We start from the raw sequence: 23,043 nt of genomic DNA, 5'->3' as shown, positions 1-23,043 counted from the left end.
TTACCAGAGAGAGAGCGGGGAACAGAACAGGCAGACTGACAAAATACACTGCTGAGGGGAGCAGTGGGCCAGACAGGAGAGGTCTGTCTTGCCATGTAGGACCCTCACCGGCTGGGAATTGAACTGGTGTTTCAGAGGCTGCAGACAGCTTCACAGCGCTGCTGCGCTCAACTGCCTGAGCCACAAGGGGAGGCCCAAACATCTTTTTTTTTCATTAGTGGGAATTTTCTTGGACAAAGAAAAGAAGTGGGTACTTTTTAAGGAAGTAGGTATTTTTTCTCCTTCAACTGAGTGAGGAGAGCTTTTGGAAAAGCTCTTATGAATCTTGACCTGTATGCTCTGTGCTGTAGACACAAGAGTTAGTATCTAACTTAGGTGTGAAAAGAGTCTAACTCTTGACAGAGCATGGAAAAAAAGATGGCTACAGACAGAGACTGCTCTGCACCCACAGATTTGGGGCAAAGATGCATACTGACAAATATCTTTACAGATGCCCAGCATATCATTTACAAATGCAAAAGATTTTTCAAATTTCTCCCTTAGGAAATTTAGCAGTGTGAAGGTCTTTGGCAGGGTAAAGATGGAAATGATTAATTTTTCAATGTGGATTTGCTTTGCAAAACTCTAGAAAAATTATAGAACATGCCAACATTTGACTATTGTACCTGTTCATTGACTCTGGAATGTGATGGTCCATGATGAATAAGAATCTTCACAATTTCCACATCTCCTTTCCAGGCAGCCAGGTGTATAGGAAAATAACCTTTGTTGTCTGCTACATTTGTGGATGCCTCATACTGAAGTAGTTTGAGAACTATGTCCCTAAGAAGAAAAAAAGAAAAACATGCTGAACAATGCAGATTTTATTAACATGTAATTATGAGTATAGTGGGTGTTGACTGGTAATTTAGAGTAATCATTCAAGGTAGTGAGACATAAAATTGGGCATAAGGGGTCAATCATATGGTGAAGGATAGAATTGGATTTTTAATTGAAACTTTCTGTAGTTTGTACAGATGTTGACTTAAAATGAAGCACACCTGAAACTTATGTGATAATGCAGTGCTGCTTCAATTAAAAAATAAAATAAAATTTTTTAAAAAGAGTTTGCCTGTTCAACATTTGGCTATTTTTCTTACAGAAAACAACTACCCCAGAGTGAGAGCATTGGCTACCCAATAAAAGCATTTAATAAAATTCATCTGTGCAAAAATTATGTAATTACATTCACTAAATGATTTAAGGAAAATAATTAAAATTTATCTCTCTCCTCATCTTTTAAAAAAGGTCTTTCCTGATAACCTGTATCTGAGATTTAGCCTTAAGTAGAAGTTGAGGCACAAATTCCCTGTATACATAAAAAGTTACACTACCAAGAGATTATTTAAAGAGTTTATACATCATTCCTATGGAAAACTGGAATAAGGAGTTGAAAATGCATACTGAAGAGACTTCACATAGCACAGTACAAAAGGAACTTTAACGAGGTAGCTGTAGTATTAAATCCAAGATTCCCCCTTTTTAGTCCTTCACCTTTTTAGTCCAAACCTAAGAAAATATTTCAAGAGGGAAATTCACTGAGAAAAGTCCCACCACTGATACAACTTCAACACATACTCAATATAACCTACCAATAAGATTTTGAATTTAATCTCCAGGATTAATGAATAAATCTTAATATACAATATATAGAACTTATATGAAACAATCAAAAACAGTAATCCTAAACCAAAGTTGTACTGATTGTATAAAATAAAAAATGATTCTCAAAAGCAGGCCACTGAAATGCTGAGCAATCACAATGATTATTTTTAATGAAGTAGTTCCACATTTAAATATAAACTAAACACTTGGATCTAACCAAAGTGTTTATCTTACCAAAATTGAGCCTTCTCCAAATTCATAGAGCAGAGAAAGACAATTATGTGAAAGGTTTTGATTTCATTTCTCAATGCTTAAGCAAATGAAAAAAAATGTTCTGAAACTTCTCCTAAAAGCATTTCCTTTCAAGGGGTAAAGAGAAAGGTTTGATTGCATCATCAATCCCATTTTCTTTCCCTTTCATTCAAACCATTCAGAATGTCATTTGCTCCCTGGCTCAATTTTTATTGTCATACTCTAATAATGTATGTGATATGCCCTCTTTCTTTATTCAGGATGATTTATGATATGGTAAAAAACTGGCAACTTTACTAATCATTTGTCATTTACTAATCATTTTATAGTGTTATTACCACCAAATATAAAAACAGAAAAAAATAATCCATATGCTTATGAAACTGCCTTTGGTAAACACTACAATCCTAACAATACTATTGTTTCTTTTTATGCTTTTTAAAAATCCATTTTATTAAATGTATGGTTGATTAAAATTGAGTCATATTATTTAGGTATATTAGTTAATGAAGTGGCTGAGTTCAGATTTCAATATGAAAATGTATTTATGAATTATAAAGCTTTTTTGATCAAATAAGTATTACTGAACCTTAAATAAAATACTAATGAAAAATTGTCATTAATTTTTATGGTACATCCATGTATATCACAAGTAACATGTATTACTCTGACCTTTTGCATCCAGACTCATTAAGAACAAATTAAATGCTGCATATTTTCTATAATATCTAAAGAAGAAGAGTAACTAACTTAGGACCCCACAGAATCAGGAAGCCTAAGAAAGGGCAAATCAAAAGGACAACAGAGAGTTTACTATATGAATTCAAGATTACAGATAATGGAGTCTAGGATTCAGGCATTAAATATTTACAGAATGAGAAGCAAAAACAGAAAATATTTTAACCCCATAACTCAAAGATAAAGTTACAAATGAACGCTGACATTTTTTCAGACCCTCTTCCAAGAATTACAATGTACCCAATATTAATAATGAGATAAAAATTAACATTAAAAAGGGATTTACTATATCAAAAGAATCAAAATAAAACATGAATAAACCATCTTAATGAAGTCTTATAGGAAATGACACAATTATTTTTTAAAGAGAAAGGAAAAAAGAGAGGAAGAAAGGAAAGAGGGAGACAGGAAAAGAAGAGGAAGGAAGGGAAATAGAAAAGAAAGAATGGACATAGGGCAGCAGACAGGTCCAGTGGCTGGCTGGCTAAGTGCTATTCAGAGGAGAATTTAAGGAATCAAATGTGTAGTAGGAATCCTCCACTTTTTAAAAAGAGAAAGTCAGGTCTCTCTCCATCTATTGAAGTGATTTGTTTATAATCATTGCTAGTGGGTTCTGCTCTGCTGACCATCTTTTTTTCCCTATCACTTGAAGGTAATGATTTCCTAATCTGTAATTACAAATGACCCAGGACATCCATATTGTACATTTTCTACTGCATCCCAATGTGGCTAAGTAGAGATGAGTTGTTCTTTTGGAATACTGTGGCAGAAAATGTTGTTCCGTTTGTGGATTAGCTACTAGCATTGATAAGCCAGAGCTCCCAACAAAACAGAGAAAGTAGGAGAAACTGGCTGAATATGCAGTGTGAGAGCTTGCATGTTGGGGGTAGGGGAAAAGTCTGTGCTCAAAGCAAAAGAATAAATAACAGGACCCTGTTACTATCCTTCCAACTCTATGATTTCATGAACTTTAGCTAAGAAATCATAATGTGAACAAGCTTGAACTGAGGGATGCAAAAGCAGCAACAACAAACATGGATATGCTATGTTGTTATGCTGACATAATCAATTGTTCATTACCTATGCTAAGTGAGAACAGCAAAGGCAAAAGAAAGAAAAGCCATTCTTCTCTGGCTCTGAGATAAATTCTACGACATCTTTTTCTCCCTCAAATAACTTTGCAACTTAACCAATATTAAAATGAGCATTCCAGGTGAACACACTATTTAATGATAATGGGAGGCAGTCCTAAAATACATAAGGTGACAGAGAAAGGGCAGGGTGAGTTTAGGAATCTGATGTGCATGTAGCCACAAAGGGGAGCTAATACAGAGTTGGCAAAGCTACATCTGGAAGCAGGATACTTAGACTCCACACACAGCCGCACCTTAATATCTAAGTGGCCATTAAGTCACTTGTCCAGAATGTACTGTTTCTCCATTTATGAAATGACAGAAGCAAGGAACATAGGGAAGAATAAATGATCTCTAGTCTAAAAGTTCAAGGATAGGGACCTCCCTGGTGGCACAGGGGTTAAGTCTCAGTGCTATCAACATATCGCCAACCATTGAAGCATGAGTTCAATCCCCGGGCAGGCTGCTGACCCACATGGCACAGCAGACCTCTCCTGTCTTGCCTACTGCTCCCCTCAGTAGTGTATTTCAGTGGATCTGCTCTCTCTCAGGTGAATCCTCTCATCTGTGGCCTACAACCCAGATCTTGAATGCATAAATAAATAAAAATAAATCTTAAAAAAAGCACTGTAAAAGTTTAAGGATAATTTAAATAATTGACATCAGGAAACCTTTATAACTCTAAATGAAAATCCAAAGTTCACCAGGTATAGCACCAATAGATATAGTTGAGCCACAGTGATACTAAAAAATTATATTATAAAATGTTATAATTGGAAGGAAAAATGAAAATTATCCACTCAATATATCCAGTACTTCAAACTGAGGTTCAGAGTGATTGATTAATGACTTGAGGTCACATACTAGCAGAAATGGAGAGATGGAATTTGAATTTTCCTATACCTGTAGAATGACACTGAGTAAAATCTTGCTAGAAAACTGATATTTTCAGAAAAATCAAACATAATTTTCAGAGAATATCCGCAATTGGATATTCAATGATATCTAGTCAAACCCCCAACTCATCGTGTGCATCTTTTTTTTAAAGATTTATTTATTTTTATACAAGAATTGGGGTACAGGCCAGAGACACGGGGGTGAGAGGATTCACCGAGACAGAGTGGGGAACAGAAGAGGCAGACGGAATGAAGTATACTGCTGAGGGGAGCAGCGGGCAAGACAGGAGAGTTCTCTCCCACCATTTGGGTTTCTCCCTAGCTGGCCGGAAATCAAACTCCTGCTGTAGTGGCTGCTGATTGCTTCATAGGTTGCATCTTAACCCCTGAGCCACCAGGGAGGCCCTCATCGTGAGCATCTTAATGATTACTATTCAATTCACTTAAGCTATCTTCATGTAGCACATTGCCAACAGAAATTAAAAAGTATGTCATGGACCACAGGGAAACACTTCTCAATAGTTAGAACTTCGGAGCATAAATTAATAACATTTACTAAACACTGAAAATCAAGGAGGGATGTGAATGCTAATACATACAGAGACAATATTACTTTGAGACAATATCCATTCAATTGGATAACTTGTCTTCCCAATGCCATGACATTGACCCCATAGTTAAAATAACCAAAGAAGCCATCAGTACTCCATAGCTTGAGTTGATTAATCCTGGCTTCATTCCTGATGACCCAGGTACAAAGAAGAAAAAAGAGCAATTCCTTTAAAAGATTAAGGTGGTGGGGATCTGGACACATTTTTCATGCTATAGAAAGATAGTACTACAATTGAAACAGATCTAGCAAAATAAAAAAGCTCCAAGTTAGATGACATAAGATGACATAACACAACAGGGACTGGATGAAAAGAAATGTAATTTGGGAATTTCCACACTAAGAATCCAAGTGATGAAATAGTAAGTTTATGATATTTTAAGTGATTCAGATGTTTCAAAAATGATAATGTTAGATTGATGCAATAAATTTTAAGGTAGAAAATGTCATCATGATAAACAGTGACAAAAATACAGTGTTTCTTGTGTGCGAGTCTTAAGACTATAAAATATGATCAAATATAACTAAGCATTTTCCTCTATTCACAGACTAAAAGAAATCTTAGGTGGGAAAGCAAAATGTAACTAGCATTTTTAAGCAGTATATTACCACATCTGAAAACTGAAGTGAAATGAAATGATCCAGACAGATCTGGGAAGACTAAATTGGATCATCAGCGCAAAGTAGAAATAGGTAGGAGGAGGAGACACATATAGAAGGTGGTTTCTCTTCTGAGAGAACAGAGTATCTGAATCATTCAGGGGCCTCATCACACTCTGACTTTGGAACTAAACCATTAGGTTACCCAGCTAACCCACTGGGGAAAAGTGATAGTTTTGGCTCTACATTCTTTTATTTGGTATACTGTATCCTATCACAGCATTTGAGACATAATTTGATAATTTTCAGTTGAAAGCCAGGAAGACTGTCATGAATGAAAATAAAATGCATTTTAATTAAATGTGAAGGACGGTAAAGTGGTTCACCTATGTGCCAGCTGCTTATTACAGCAAGAATTTAATAGGGGGGCCTCCCTGGTGGCACAGCAGTTGAACGCTGGGCTGCAAAGCTTCCCGCAGCCTCTGCAGCACCAGTTTGATCTCTGGCCGCTGGAGAGGGTCCCACATGGCGCCAGACCTCTCCTGCAGCCCGCTGCTCCCCTCAGCAGTGTATTTCATCAGTCTGCCTGCTCTGCTCGCCGCTCTGACTCTGGTGAATTCTCTTACCCTCCTATGCTTCTGACTGTACCCAGTGCTTGTATAAATAAATAAATAAATCTAAAAAAAAAGGAAATTAAAAACATAATAATGTTTAAAAAAAAAAGAAGAATCTAATAGGGTTTCCCTCCACCCCATGTTAGGTGAAGACACTAAAAATGGCAGGATGGCTTTCAGTGTTTTACTCCAAACCTACACATGACTAAGATGGTTGTGTTACTTGTTTCATTCTCCTTGTATGATTTTGACAATGTCCAAGCAATTCTCTTGCATTGCACTCTGCATACATTCATCCTCAGCAATATTCCTACCAAGCTTAACTTGTCAGTGTTCCCACCTGGTGCCTCTCCAAATTCACCTAAGCCCAGGGGACTCATGGCAACATGACACAGGTATCATCAGACATAATGAACTTCGTCACCTGTAACTAAACACGCAAGGATCCCAGTCCAAATAAGTGGCACTTACTTATGTCCATTTAAGGCTGCATGGTGTAAAGCAGTGTAACCCGAACTGTCTGTGCAGTTCACATTGGGGCCTCTCCAGATGCTGCAAATAAAGCACAAGGCAGAGTTAACGGTTATGCAGAATCGTGCTTTGAAAACCAAAAAGAAGCTTGATAGCTCCAGAGCCAGCAGCAAGTTACGTATGAAAATCATAGCCATGTAGAAAATGATTGTCATCTTTCATGCATTCCTCTTGAACAATAACTTCATTTATTTGAGGCAGAGAAATTATTAGAGAATATAACTACCTTCAGAAATGATTAGTGAATGTAGCCCCCTGTCATGCATTGAAATTTGGATTCAAAAATTCCCTCCCCCTTTATAACATTACTTAATATTAGGAGCAATTAACATTCAGTTACCATATTCCATACCAAAGAATCAAGATTTATGACACTTGCCTCCTCCTTTTTAACACACTCATTCTGAAATGGCAATGATTTACATAAGTTACAAGATATTTTTGCACTACAGAAAGAATGTAGACTCTGCTTGCTGTTCAATTGCTACCAAGAAATTATAGTAAGTATTTCATAGTTGAAAATATAATTGAAGATTATATATAATTGAAGATTTGGGCTGATGTAAATCGCAAGAAGATTCCAACAGTTTTGAAGTTATCATTATATTACTATACAATATATATTCTGGATATAATATGTGACTATATTTTTTTTCCAAAGAAAAAGTTTTTTTTTTATATTTTTATTTTTCCAAAAATAATGTTTGGTGTAAGTAAAAGACTTTTTATAACTTAATAAGGGAACTGTTAAGAAATTGTTTCCAGTTTATTCAAATTCTGGTGGTATTACCAAATAACATCTTTTGACACAAAATATGTAAATGCATACTACCAAAGTTTTATAGAGGGTCTCGATGTTAATATTTGTTTTTTCCTTTCCATTTCCTTGCATTTTCCCCCATACCTTATTTTACTCTCTCCCTAATTTGTTGTTTTCTAATAGTAAGTTTTAGTCTGTACATTATATAACCTACCCAGTATGTGACTATATTTTTTAAAAGTTCATTTTATACCTGATCATCACAAAGATCAGCTTTTGAAACAATAAGGCATGGAAATACATTTTTCCAAAAGTGAACAAAAAAAAGTTATCTGATGTTCATAATGACATTAACATCATCAAAACTAACATCAAATGACTAACTCACAAAATAATTACTGAAAGTCAATTGTATGTCATATATGAAGCCAGGCACTAAGAGTAAACAATCATTAATTCAAGGCCCTTCTTTACAAGAAAAGAGGCTAATAGAGAACACACACACATTAGCTAATAATTATAAACTAGTGAGGCAATGGAGGAACCAGAGAAAACACAGGAATCTCTGAGAACGAATCCATATTCCAAATGGGAGATCATAACAGACTTAAACTAATGCAGGACCAGGAAAAGGAATAGAATGCACTGATCAAATAGTAACTGACAGGACAAATAAATAGGATTGCAGGGATCAGTTGAAGAAAGGAGGAAGTAGTACACTAGAATAACTCAGATTAGTGGACTATTCCGGTATACTATTCTAGTGTACTATCCTAGTGTATTATCCTAGTGTACTAGTTCAGATATAGATGACTGGAAGGAAAATGACAATATTATTACGATATGGAAAGGGGACGTAAATCTGCTTAGGAGCAGGCAGTGCAGATGGAGAACAATGACTTCAGATTCAGAGACACCGAACTTTAAGTACCTGACATTGAGTTCAGCTACAAGGTCTGTGGGTTTCACTATTATCCCACCCATGGCAAGTTCAATAGCACAGTCAAGGTTGAGAATGGGAACTGAGACATCAATGAAAATCCAAGAACAAGATCCCACATCAACTTGGGTGATGCTGGTGTTGAATATGTTTTGGACTCACTGGTGTCTTCATTACCTTAGAGAAGACTGGAGTTCACTTGAAGGGTAGAAACAAATGGCTCAACATCTCTGCCCCTTCTGCTGGTTCTCCTGTTTGTGATGGGCATAAGAAGTATGGCAACTTCCTCAAGATTGCAGCGGTGCCTTCCGTAGCACAAATTGCTTGGCCACCCTGCTCAAGGCCCTCTATGACAACTTTGGCATCATGGAAGGACTCATGAATACAGTCCAACTCATCTCTGCCACCCAGAAGACAACGACTGGCCCTCTTGGGAAAATATACATGACAGCCATGGGGGTTCCCAGAACATTATCCCTGTATTTACAGGCACTTCCAAGACTGTGGGCAAAGTCCTCCCTGAGCTAAATGGAAAGCTCACTGCCACAAGTGACTATCAATGTGACAGTCATGGATGTGTCTGCATCTATGCTCTCTGGAGACCTGCCAAATATGATGACATCAAGAAGATGATGAATCAAGCATCGGAGGGCTCCCTAAAGGAAATCCTAAGCTACACTGAGACTAGGTTGTCTCCAAAAATTTTAACAGTGATACCATACTCTTCTATCTTCAATGCAGGGTCTGACATTGCCCACAAAAACCCCTATTTCAAGCTTAATTCCTAGTATGACAATGAATTTGGCTACAGCAATAAGGAAACTGACCCTATGGTCAACATAGCCTCCAACGAGTAAGAGATACCTGGATCATCAGTCCCAGACAGGACATGAAAGGAAGAGAGAGGCTCTCAGTTGGGGACTCCTTGCCCCAGTTTGATCACTCAACACACTGAGAACTCTCATCTTCCATGAAATTTCCATCCTATGCCCCCTGAAGAAGGGAGAGAATCCTACTTTGTCATGTACCACCAAAAAGTACACGTGCACGCACACACACATACTAAAGATACTAGTCAATGCACTGGTTAGAAATGCAATATGATAAACAAATAAAAGGGATCAAAGTTGTAAGGAAAAAGGAAAATCTGCCTTTCTGTGAAGAAAACATAATCATGTATGTAGAGTCATGTATGAAATATATCAAAGTAACTACTAAAATTAAAAATTGTATTTAATTAGAAGCAGCTGTGTGAAAAGTATAAGGAACCTATCTTTGCAATACTTAGGCAAATGTGAATTTATTTCTAATATCTTTAAAAGAAAAGCTAATTCAAAAAAATTTACTAAAAATTTTGCTGCAAATTCCTTTAAATGTCTATGTATTTCTTTAAGGAAAAGTAATAAAATGCAAAGGAAGAAAAGACAGATTGTGAAGAGTCTTGTAATAGTTTATGCTAAGTTACTATTCTGCAGGCAATTTGGAACTACAGAGTTATCAGAAAGATATTAAGAATGTTTCTGACATGACTGGGTCAGCATTTTAGAGCTGGTGTGACAACTGGAAGGTAAACTGAGTGAACCAGTGGCAGGGAGTCAGGTTAGTTAGCAGCCTGGAAAGTCTGGAAAGAAACCTGAGCTAGAGGGATGTAGTGGTGGATAGTGAAGAGAAGGGAAACTCAAGTTTGTCTAAAATAAAACCTAAGAGAGATGGTCCATATGGAATGGAGAAGAGCAGAAGAAGGGCTGAGGTATCTATCATCAAGGAAATGCATAGATGATGAGATATCTCCATTAGAGAGAGCTAAAGGGCTGTGGTGTTATTTAGGGAAAGCTGAATTTCAGTTAAAGCTGATAAGAAATACCTCGGGAAACAATGAGAAAAAAATGAGAAAGATACTGCAGATTATCTCAAATAATTTTGCTAAATTTTTGCATGGTATTAGACTTTATAAATATTTACTAGTGGTAGGAATTGATATTTAAAACTAAAATAACATCAAGGTCTACAGACTTCATTTACCTATACCATCTCAGTTTTCCATTATCAGGAAAAAACTGAATTATAATAAGAGCATGATAATAAGTCTCCTGTGCATGTCTCCTTTCCTAAACAGAATGAATGTGGATACATCATTTTTTAAACAAGGAAGTACAGAAGAGAAATTTAGCGCCTATATATATGTATGTACTATATTTGACTGCATCTAGTGACAGAGCCTCTAGGCACATATCCACATATCCACAGAACATCCACAAACATTTGAAGCACTATAAATAAGTTTGATCCAAACCTTCCAACTGAAAATTTGATTTAAAAAAAAAAAAACATTGATTTTAAAAGCTCAAGTTTTGAGCTAATGTTCTACTTCCCACCAACTTTTGGCAAAGTGTTCCTCTCTTTGCTCAATCATAGTCCACAAATTTCAAAAGGGTTTATATTTAAACTTTGATTAACTTTAGCCTGTTTTTTAAAATGCAAGAATCTCTAAGTGCATTTAAGGGATATCTTGAAAAATTATGAAAACTGATCACATATTTATCCCATCCCCCCAAAAAAGGCAATTAGCAGATCATTGCTCTTTGTCTAATACACACTCAGTTCCATTTGCTGTACCTACTTGTCAATATTTTAAATTCTATAGGTGAGAATTCTTGCCCAGAGTCAATGCTCTGAAATGTTACAAGATCCTCACTTACCAAAGATTGAATTTCCTTTGTTATACCATTTGTACTAACTCCACATATTTTGAAACAGGTATAAACACAATAGGTTTTCTATGGAACTTTAAAAACAGGAGACTCATTCGTCAGGATATTTTATTCCCTGAGTTTTCACAATTAAAGATTATTTCAAAATAAACTGTAAGCCTAAGTTTCTTGAGCTAATTCACATGTATAACAAATCAGATTTAGACAGAGCTACTCCACAAACTGCCCATTACTGTGGTCTCTAAGTGCAACATATGGGAAAAGCCCTCAGAGACAACATAAGACAATTTTGAGTTTTTCTTTGTTTTTATCTGACTCTTGGAACTTGAGATCACACCAGAGCTTTAGATATAGAAATTCACAGAATGTGTATTGAAGGCTTTTGGAAGGGCCAGAAAACATAGGAATGGTTTTCTGATACATTAGATGAGCAAAAGCAATGCAAGACAAAGTCTGTTTTCTTTTGATGTGCTTCGATTTTTGTATGTACTAGACACATACAGACATTGGAGTTACTCTAGATTAAGTTCTCATCTCTGCAGTGAAGATAGAATTTTATTAGCATGGGCTAGCAGTGTTTCATATGGGTTAAGTGGGTCAAGAATAAAGTATAAATTTGCAGAAACATTAATTCAAAAGGACACCTGCACCCCTATATTTATAGCAGCATTATTTACAATATCTAAGCTATGGAAACAATCCAAAATAAATGACTGGATCTAGAAGATGTGGTATATATACACACTATGGAATATTACTCAGCGATCAAAAAAGATAAACTCATGCAATTTGCAGCAACATGGATGGAGCTGGAAGGGATCATGCTTAGCGAAATAAGCCAGAAAGAAAAAGAAAAATACCAGATGGTCTCACTCATAGCAGGAATTTAGAAAACCTAAATAAGAGACCAGGAAAAGGACCAATTATAATAAAGAAGAAATCAAAATCAACAAGCAACTAAAAACCAGAGACATACTTGGGGGGGGCGTGGAGGAGAGGAGGGGTTAAGGTCAAAATTAGGGGGGGGGTGCAATTGTATGGGGAATATAACCAAAATGAAAATGTATACACTGTGCAAAAAATGAAAAATGATGTAAGAATTATATAAAATAAAATATATTTTTTAAAAAATAATAAAGTGTAAATTTGTAAATACAAATTTTTTACTAGCCATATAGCAGGCATCTCCAAAAAAGGAGAGGTTCCAGGTTCCCTGCCCACCTACGGAGGGGCAGAACTGCAGAACACTTGCAGACATAACTTGGAGGAGACACAGAAGACACACACAAGAGACATGGGGAGAAGTAGGACCTGCTCACTTCTCAGCTTTGGGATTGCACCAGAGACTTGGGAGACATGAGGAGAGACACAGAGAGACACTTGGAAGAGACATGGGTGAGAGACAGTGGAGAGGCTGACAATGGCAGCCTTTATCTTGGCTTGTACTTCTACTTTGCTCTTTTCATCCCAGACTCACCTGGTGCCTTCTGCCCCTTTCCTGCGGTTTTCTGCCAGAAAGTACCTTAGACTCGTGGCATGTTTTCAGGTCTCACTGACCCACTTTGGGCTAAATTTGTTTGACTGGACATTTACCCATAAGAGGATGGGTAACTCTGATGTGTTATTGAAAACTGTTATCCTTTCTTCTCCCTCCAGGCACACTAATCCTATTAAAGTTCTTTCACACTAAGAGTCTGCTTTGTCTTTATGCAGCAGATGGCAGAACCCCTCTAGAGCATGCAAGTTTGGGGTACCAGGGCACCCCTCAGTCTGCCCATTAACAACCATATTTAAAAGGTAAAAAAGGATTTTCTAATATATTTTATTTCAACCTAGCATATCCAAAATATCATCATTTCAAATCAATATAAAAATCATTGCAGTGTTTTACATTCATTTTTTTGTATTATTTTCAAAATTACTGTTTATTTTACACTAAAACACATTGCAATTAAGACTAACCACATTTCAAAAGCTTGATAGGCTCATGTGGACAGTGGCCATATTAGCAGGCAGACTGAGGGGTGCCCTGAGACCCCCAAATTTTGCACATTCTAAATAGGTTCTGCCATCCACCGCATAAAGACAAAACGTACTGCAATAGAAAAGAATTTTGATAGCATTAATGTGCATAAAGAGAAGAGAAGAGAAAGGACATAGTTATTCTTTCTATGAAACACCCCAAGTTATCCATCCTTTTGTGGTAAATGCCCAGCAAAACAGGGTTGGCCCAAAGCAGGGTGTCTGAGACCCAAAAGCCTGACCCAAATCCAAGGTACGTTCTGGTGGGGACTCATAGGAAAGGGGCAGAAGGGGCCAGGCAAGTCTGGAAGGAAAATAACAAAATGAAAGTACATACCTACCCACAGGTCTCTCGACATCTCAAAGGTCTCCTTCCATGTCCCTAAATCCCTGTTACTAGTACAATGTCGAGGAGCATGGCTGCTGCTTCTCATGTCTCTTTGCTCCAAGGGCCTCTTCCAGGTCTTCTCCTTAAGTCTCTCCCAGTCCTTTTTAGCTTCTTCTCACTCAGCTCCACCCTTCCTCAGGTGGGGCAGGGAACATGGGATCTCTCCCTTCGATGGAGATTACTCTGTTCCAGCTTGTCTACCACAGGTCCTATATAACAATTTTCAGGGTGGGGAAAAAAAAGAGAACTTAGATTACCTCTGATCATTTTAAAACCCTTGTAAAAATAACTGAGAACACTGCCTTTGTAGTAAATAAATGTCCATCTGAGTCAGAAATTTTTCTAACAATTTCTTTTTTCTTTAAAGATTTATTTATTTATTTATTTAGATAAGAACCGGGGTACAGGATAGATGTGCGGGAGGGTGAGAGGATTCACCAGAGACAGGGAGGGGAGCAGAACAGGCAGACTGATGAAACACACTGCTGAGGGGAACAGCGGGCACAACAGGAGAGGTCTGCAGCACCATGTGGGACCCTTCCCAGCCAGCGGGGATCGAACCAGCACTGCAGAGGCTGCAGACAGCTTCACAGTATGGTGCTCAACCGCCTGCACCACCAGGGGAGGCCCCCTAACAATTTCTTAATTCTTGAGCAGATATTATGAATATAGTCACATCCAAGACTGTAAATATACAATTTTACATAAATGAGCATATTAGGGTATACCATAGCCAAAATTACACTGACCAGACATTTTCTGATGAATAATATAAACCTTGAATTGCTTGATGCAGCTCTTAATAACATGTATTCACTCAGCAAATAAGAACTGGAAAGCTGGGAGCGAATATAGCTCCTTGAGTTATAAATCACACTATATATAGTTAAGAAAATTAGAGTCATCTATTTCAACACAGTTTCAACTTTATCACTAGTGCTAAAAGTGTAAAACATTCCTCCCAGTCCCTGTCTTCTTTTCTTCAACTGGATATAATTCTTGAAAATTTAATCAGCAGACAAGGCAAATGAATCTCTCATTGTCAAATAAATACTGATTTTAGTGGCAGTTGTTCTTCCTATACTCATATTCTCTGCTTAGGTGACAATATTTCCAAGAATACTGTGGCAGCAGAGTAAATGGTACCCCAAAGATGCCAATCCCTGGAATCCCTGAATATGTTACGTTGTACAGCAAGGGAAATTAAAGTTGCAATAGAATTAAGCTGTTATAATTAGCAGACCTTATTCTGGATGTTTTTTTCCTTACACAACTGCATTGAGTACAATCGCTAAAGTAATGTCTTATTTTGTTGACAAATTCAATGGCACCCTGGGTAGAGTTTGACCATTTAGCATGGTGATAGTTGGTAATCTTACACAGATACATTTTTGCCATATTAAGGTAGATTAATATATCATTTTTCTTTCCTGGGTCTGCCTAGGTGGGTTTATTTTATTGAATATTCCAAGATTCTGTTAGCTGTATTTTCATCAAAACATACTAGAAGCATTATTCATTTATTTGTTTACTTTCTAATTTATTACTTTCTGTTTTTAATAGGAATTCTATCACCCTGTTAGATGCTATATCAATTTGACATTCACATAAAAACAATGAGTTCTTCTAGGCAGGCAAATAATCAAATAAGCATCTGACAAGTTGATAAGAGAAAAAGCCAAAAGAAGTTTAATAAGAACATGCTTACCTCCTGTGTACAAGGGAGAGAGCACGCATGAATGAGGAACTCACCCAGGTGGCTTCAGATGCCATTTTAAATAGCTAAGATGGAAGGATTGTGACCAGGTAGAAGACAAAGGGGGAAGGTCAGTTATGGAGATGATCAGACAAGTGGACAAAAGCATGCAAATTCAAATTCTGCTTTCTCAGATGAAAAGATTCAGTCTTCCTTGGAAACATCCTTCCAAAGAGAAGCTTGAATACTTTCTGTATTTATGTAAATACCTTTTGCAAAGGTAACCTCTACCTGGCTTTCAAAGACCCTCCCATGAAATCAGTCTTTTGCCGAAAAGATATTAATTTGGGGTGGCAGATTTATGCTCCCCCACATAGGTTATCTGCTCTCCTCCTCTCTCATAATTGTGGAGGGTGGGAGGGGGAATGCAACTGTTTTTCCTCTCCAAAGCTCAGAGAAAGGGAAACCAAGAAAAAGAGAGTATTCTATCCATGGCTCAACATACTCTTTGCCAGCCTACCCCAGTTCCTGGAGTGAGGCAATGTGGAAATGGAAGAAGAGGGGTGGGGAATGGGGAACAGGGAAACATTAGACTGAAATGATCAACTAGTCCTGATCCGAAAGCATGGTTTCTAAAAGTATGGAGTATAGCTCTTGTCCAGACCCAGTGGAGCCTGAATTGGCAGAGCAAATGGTAGATGAGATTGGGAGCCACAGGCTGGCCATAAATCAATGCAGCTGGAGATAAACAGGCATTAGAGGAATACAGCCTGAGGCTACCTGCTGGGGATGACAGCATCTATCTGTGGGAGGCTATTGACAAACCAGCTTAGGAGTAATGACAAAGAGAAAAGGGTCAGAAATGTTTCCATGGGCTGTCATGTTGTATAAAAAGCCATCCTCCTTTTGCCCTCTGCTGTCCTCCCTGTGGAGTGAAGGGTCATTCAGGGCAGAGACAACACAAGGTCAGGGAATATGCAAATAGATTGAATTTTGAATGAAAATGGGGATGAGTTTTCAAAGGGATAGGACCAACATTAGAAGAACAACCATATATCAAGATTTAATAGAAAACAACATAGTTCAGACAATGAGGTACTGGCACAGGTTTGCAAAAGTAGATCAATGGAACAAAGTACAATCAGAATCTGTATCTTGGTTTATGACAAAGGTGACATGGAAGTACAATGCAACAAAGATGGTCTTTTATTAAATGATACTGAATCAATTTGACATCCATATGAAAAAAAATGAATTTCAACCCTTACCTTGAGCCATTTATAAAAATCAATTCTAGATGGATTACAGATCTAAATGTGAAAAATAATGCAATAAGAATTCTAGAAGAAAGCATAACAGAATTTATCTATGACCTTCACATAGACAAAAATTTCTTAACATACAAAAAAAACCCCACTAATTGGGTAGGAAAAAGTGTATAAGCAATTGGATTACATTGGAAATAACTGTTATTCATCAAAGTAAACCATTAAGACAATAAATAGAGTGAAAGAAGATAATTATGTAGGGGGGTGTGTATGTGTGCATATATATGTGACTAACGGAATACATAAGGAACTCCAACAATTTTTTTTCCACTTCTAAAGGTCTAAAAACTGACATAAAATGGGGTTAATATTTGAATAGGCCTTCATTAAAAAAGCTATCCAAATAACAAATACATATGTATGAGTATATATGTACACACACATTATAGTTGCTCAATTTCATTAGTCTTGGAGAAAAATACAAATGAATACCACAATAAGGTACCACTGTTAGGGGGAAATGATGTCCTGAGCTAATCCCACACAGGCTTTGTGGACCCCACCCCCACTCCAGACCAAAGCCATCAAGACATTGGGAAAGACAAATCCCGTCACCACCAAAGGGAGGGTGGCTGGGACCTGAGGGTGGAGTTGGGCAGCCAGGTTGGATATAAAAACCAAACACGTGGGCCTTGGGCTCTCTCTGGCTCGCGATCGCTCACCTCCTGGCTACACAGCTCCTGGCTTGCAGCCAGCTCTCAGAGCACCATTTTGGGATTCCTGATCGGTGGATCGGGTAGGACTTATTTAAAACTTTGTCTCCCACTTTTCTCCCAGAGCTGTACATTTCCTCATTTCCCCTTCCCTTGTAAATAAACCTTCCATTAACCTTTCACGTGTGCCTGCAGTAAAGCATTGATAAGTCCTTTTAAGCGCGCGGGCGAGGACCCACAGTCAGGCACCCCGTTTTGTATCGGGGTTGCTCTACAACAGTTTGGCGCCCAGCATGGTTTCCAAGTTATACCCTACCAGAATGACTAAAATGAAAAAAGACAATACCAAGTGTTGTCAAGCATATGAAGCAACTGGAAGTCTCATTATAAGAATATAAATTAGTATTAACACTAAAAAGTTACTTAGCAGGGTTTACTAAAAGTTCATAGACGTACAACCAAAGAACACCAGTTCAGACATCCTCAGCTATTTTCAATAGAAAACAAGAAATGCACCATTTATAACAGCCCAAAACTGTCCATCAAAAGAATGAATAAATGGCAGTATACTCACAAAGTAGAATACCACACAGCAGTGAAAATAAATTATTGTTACACTCCACAAATGAGTCTCAGAAACACAAAGTTGAACCAAAAAAAAAAGTACCCATATCCTTCTGAATAAGATCAAAAAGAGAAAAACTAATACAGTGGCAGCAGAAATTAGAAAAATATAACTGTTTTGTGTTTGTACTTCATGACATAAGAATTTTCCGTCACTTCAGTGGTATTAATCTTTCCATCATTTAAGAACTTGATTCTGATTCAATTTCATTTGGCTGAAGGACATCCTTGAGCAATTTTGCCTGAAAAATCTGTCTTGGTACAACAAAAAAATAGCTACACAACCATAAATTGAATAACTATAACATAGTCAGAATTTCGTTCCTGGAAACTGAATATACTACAGAACAATCTATCTTCTAGCATCCATTATTGCCGAGAAAAAGACCATGTCAATTCAATTCTCTCCCCTTTGTGAATGCTTTTTCTGTCGAGAATCTTACAAAATTGTCTTCTTGTCCATAGAATTTGGAAATTTCATCAGGATATATCTAAGTGCACATCTTCCCCGCCCCCCAATAGCTTTAGTTGGTACCTTCTCTGCACTCTGAATTGATTCAAATTTGTCTTCATCTCAAGAAAATATCATTTTATTATTGGCTGTTCTATCTGTTTATTCTCTCTTTCAAGAACATCTATGACTAGAATTTTAGATCACCTAGATATATTTTATTTATATATATATGAGATTTGTATATATATATTTATGTGTATCTATGTATCTTCTCTCAGTTCTCTCTCTTTGTATTTTCCTTGCCTTATGAAGTAATTCTAGTTGTATTTTAAATCACAGGTTTATTTTTCAAAAATGTCCTTTCAGGGCCTCCCCGGTGGCGCAGCAGTTGAGCTCTGGGTTGCGAAGCTGCCCGCAGCCTCTGCAGCGCCGGTTCGATCCCCGGCTGCTCCCCGGCCACTGGAGGAGGGTCCCACATGGCGCGCAGACCTCTCCTGCCACCCGGTGCTCCCCTCAGCAGTGTACTTCGGTCCTTCTGCCTGCTCTGCTCCCCGCTCTGGCTCTGGTGAATTCTTTCACCCTCCCGTGCTTCTGACTGTACCCAGTGCTTATATAAATAAATAAATAAAAATATCTTTTAAAAAAAAAAAAGTCCATTCACTGTCACTGAGTTACTAATTTTTATAAACTCCTTTTCTCTTATCTTATATCACCTAGTAAATTAAAAGTTGCACCCTCATACATGTAACTTCAGAGCAAGAGAAATTCTCTACCATCTAAATCAAATTTTCAACACATAGAGCATCAATAATTCTAAGCTTTTAATAACTACAAGATAGTTTATCTTCCTTTCTTATCCCTACAAAATAGCTGAAAGCATTTTACAATCCCAAACAGAAATACCCTAATTATGTTAAGTGATTCAAGGGATAGAGTTAATTTTCTTGAACAGATCAAATTTGCTTGATTGCTCTTTTTCAGCAAAGACTTTGCTAAAGTCAAGTTTAAAATTGATAGTGTTATTTGCTTTTGACAAAGACATATGGGGAAAATTTTTCTCAGCTTGTTCAATATACTCAAAATCAGCCACAAATATAAATACTAGTCCAAGTTCTCCACAAATAAAAGAGATCAAAATAACCTGACAAAAACTCCAAGAATAAATTTAATGAAAATGAAAGGGTACAAGAGAAATCCAATAATGTATACCTCCTTTCTATTTCCCTTTTGTTTCACTTTCCATAAAAATTGCAATAATGAAAGACATCTCTATGCTTTCACTCTAAGCATAAATTTTAGTTCCCCATGCCATAATAACGACCAAATATGCTAACAGCGTAGCCACTCTCCACCTCCACATCCAGCTCTGGCATCAGTTCTGTGTGGAACCGGACTGGGATGGGGGTGTTTATCCTACTATGTTGGCTTAGTCTCCTGTGACAAAAATATTGAAATCATTTGAGGAAAAGTCTTAAACAGAACATGTTCAGGAAATTATTATCTAAAATACTGTTCAGAATATTAGATGCTCCATTCTGCCCCAGAACTCCATTCCCCAATTCAATTCTTTCAAATTAAGTTTTCTGTCACTGAGTAACCTAACCCCAACTGATCACCCCAACAGAAGTAAAATATCCTAAGGTTTACTATATCTAGTTCTACTATTCCCTCTCACACATCTAATCATACTCATCAAGGAGGAATAAATTTGCTGACAAAGACCTTATGCAAAGGTTGGGGTCATGAACCATCATGGGTGGTTCAGCAAAAATTTAGTAAGTTTAATGAGGAAGGTGGGGTGTTTGATAAAGATGGTTAGGAGGAGCAGATAAGGATTTAATTCAAAAGGAATGTCCTGATGAATGGGAAGCCCTCTCAAGAATCTAGGTAGTCAACTGGTATAATCAGATTTCTATTTTAGAAAGACCCTTCAGGAAGACACAAGGAGAGTGATTTCAAAGTGTGTGAGACTGAAGATTAGTAGCGATCATACTACTACAACAGATCAGCACATCTCTAAACAATACAGCTTCATATACTGTTAAAGACTCTTTATCCGAACACTGTATAGTGAAAATCTCTAAAAAAACTGAGAGTGAGAGTAAATTTAGAGAGAGACAGACAGACAGAGAAAACACACAGGATCTACAATATCTTCCTTATTTTTTTACAATCATTAAAAACAAAAGAAAATAGATGTTAAAAAAATTCTTTGAAAAAAATTCTTTGTATAATAATCAAATTGTTAGGAATAGCAACAGCAATTTTTTTTTTAAAGATTTATTTATTTATTTATTTATACAAGCATTGGGTACAGTCAGAAGCGCGGGAGGGTGAGAGAATTTACCAGAGCCAGAGTGGGGAACAGAACAGGCAGAGTGACGAAATACACTGCTGAGGGGAGCAGCGGGTGCAGCAGGAGAGGTCTGAGCATCATGTGGGACCCTCACCAGTGGCCGGGGATCCAACCGGCACTACAGAGGCTGTAGGTAGCTTCGCAGCTCAGCGCTCAACCGCTGCGCCACCGGGGAGGCCTGATAGCAATTTTTAAAAGCAAAGCAGTATCTAGTTATCCTGTCACTGACTCTCCTAAAGAATCTATAGACACCTCATTCATTTTCTAAAGTGTCTTGTTATGTTCCCCATCCAGAATAACCTATGACTAAAAATGTAGAATCAATACAACTGCTTTTTCATTACCCATAAATAACTGATTGTTTTCATTGCTGTTTTTCTTTCAGATCATATTTTAGGAAAGCTATTTATTAGAGGAACATCTATGAATCATAATCAGGATAAAAGCGCTTAGACTCCCTCCCCCATCATCCAGTTCTGTTGATAGTGTTATTCAGATTTTGTAAACAATTAAATCTGTTCACATGCAAACAATTTTGGTCTAATCATGAAGAATAATAAGGGAGTTCACACACATCTTTTAGGTTCTTCATGATCTACCCATGCTCCTTTTAAAAGCATACTAATATAGCCATTATGTATTCCAAAGCTATTATACATAAGTGAATGTTCTTTTCAAAATTCTCTTGACATGCTATTGGAGCAGCTCCAGAAAAAAAAATTAACACTTTTGGGGAATTTTACTGCATCCCTTTTAGTAGCCAAACAGGAAGATGGTTGGGGAGTGAAGCCAAAGATGAAAATAAATACATTATTCATGTTCAACATAGTATCCTCTCTCTTATTCTTCATTGTAATAGCTCTACAAGTATTTTTACTGCTAACATGGAATATCTGGAGAGGCGTCGTATAAATTATTTTTATAAAGAAGAAGGCTAAAAAGATTTTATGCTCACCATCAGTTCACAAAATTGAACAAGTGACAATCTTCACACACAATATGCTTCCAATGAGCATGCTCTTATGCATAAAAAAGGAAACAAAGCATTTCAGGATTGTATTTATAAAAGGATTATTAAAAACCACACAGAACAAGTTTCAGAATGGAGAAACATGAAAGGCTCTCTAATAGTCAAAATCAACACTGGATTTTTTTTCCAAGGCAACATTTAAAGCAGAACATCTGTGTTATTTACATAATATCAACAATAAGAAAAAGCACTAAAGTAGACTTAAGACAGTTAAAGAACACAGCTCCTTTTACACTATAAAACATTTTTATTTTCTCCACCATTACCTGAGCAAGGGTCTATTATTCTGCTTAGACAAATAAATACTAAAAATGTTCTCATGTTTGCTGTAATGCTGACCTGTCCTGTTTGATCATGTATCTTGTTTAATACTAATCTAGGGAAATGCTAGGACCTTTAATGCAGAATTACAAATTATTCTCATGTACCACATCTGTCTTCCCATTCAACATCCAAAAACTACAATTCATTCTATTTCTCTCTTACACCGTATTGCCAGATTTTTTCCCTGAAGCAGTGTGAGGAATACAGAATCCAAAGGGGAGGAAACAAGTTAAAGAGAGACAATGTAAAGACGGAGAAAATGATATGGAGAAGGAAAAACAGGATTTCTTTCCTTAGGACTCAGTCATCAATACCTAACAAATATCTACAGAGAGCTCATCCGATATCCTAGACCAGATGGGAAGAACAGTGTGGTACAGAATGGAGAGGCAATCCTTGTTAAGAAGTAACATTAACACCATATTTCATGTGGGCTGTAGCATTCATTCATATATAGGCTCACCTCTAGAGGGTGACTCTTTTACTTTTTGGCTTGTTTTTTTGGTTTTTTATTTCACTAGTGAGTGCCTCTCAAATTTCTGTATCAATCCTCAATATCTCTCCAAAGTAAAATATGCATTTCCAGGGAAACTATGCCCTTGGCACCTCTAATAATTCAACATTTCCCCGTCCCAAACCAAACACATTTTCTACTGACCTGGAAGAAACAGTTCTACTCCTTGACTTTTTTCCCTGTGGATAACACCACCATTCTCCTAATCCTTAAAGCTTTGAATTA

The 23,043-nt window shown here is 37.1% G+C and overlaps 1 protein-coding gene across 6 annotated transcripts in view; it reads right to left on the bottom strand.

Annotated features, from left to right (window-relative positions):
* The window catches only part of ANKS1B (ankyrin repeat and sterile alpha motif domain containing 1B), a gene marked incomplete at both ends in the record, with an annotated part of 793,016 nt that overhangs the window by 703,973 nt on the left and 66,000 nt on the right, over positions 1 to 23,043 (bottom strand). For all 6 annotated transcript variants that reach the window (XM_084256217.1, XM_084256227.1, XM_084256226.1 and 3 more), the window contains 2 exons: positions 666 to 822; positions 6,959 to 7,039. In XM_084256217.1, coding sequence (XP_084112343.1) covers positions 666 to 822; positions 6,959 to 7,039 — 238 coding nt within the window. The remainder of the gene's footprint in view (positions 1 to 665; positions 823 to 6,958; positions 7,040 to 23,043) is intronic.

Source organism: Talpa europaea (genome assembly GCF_964194135.1).
Source record: "Talpa europaea genome assembly, chromosome: 15".
Classification (NCBI taxonomy): Eukaryota; Metazoa; Chordata; class Mammalia; order Eulipotyphla; family Talpidae; genus Talpa; species Talpa europaea.
This window is presented reverse-complemented; position numbering and strand designations above follow the sequence as displayed.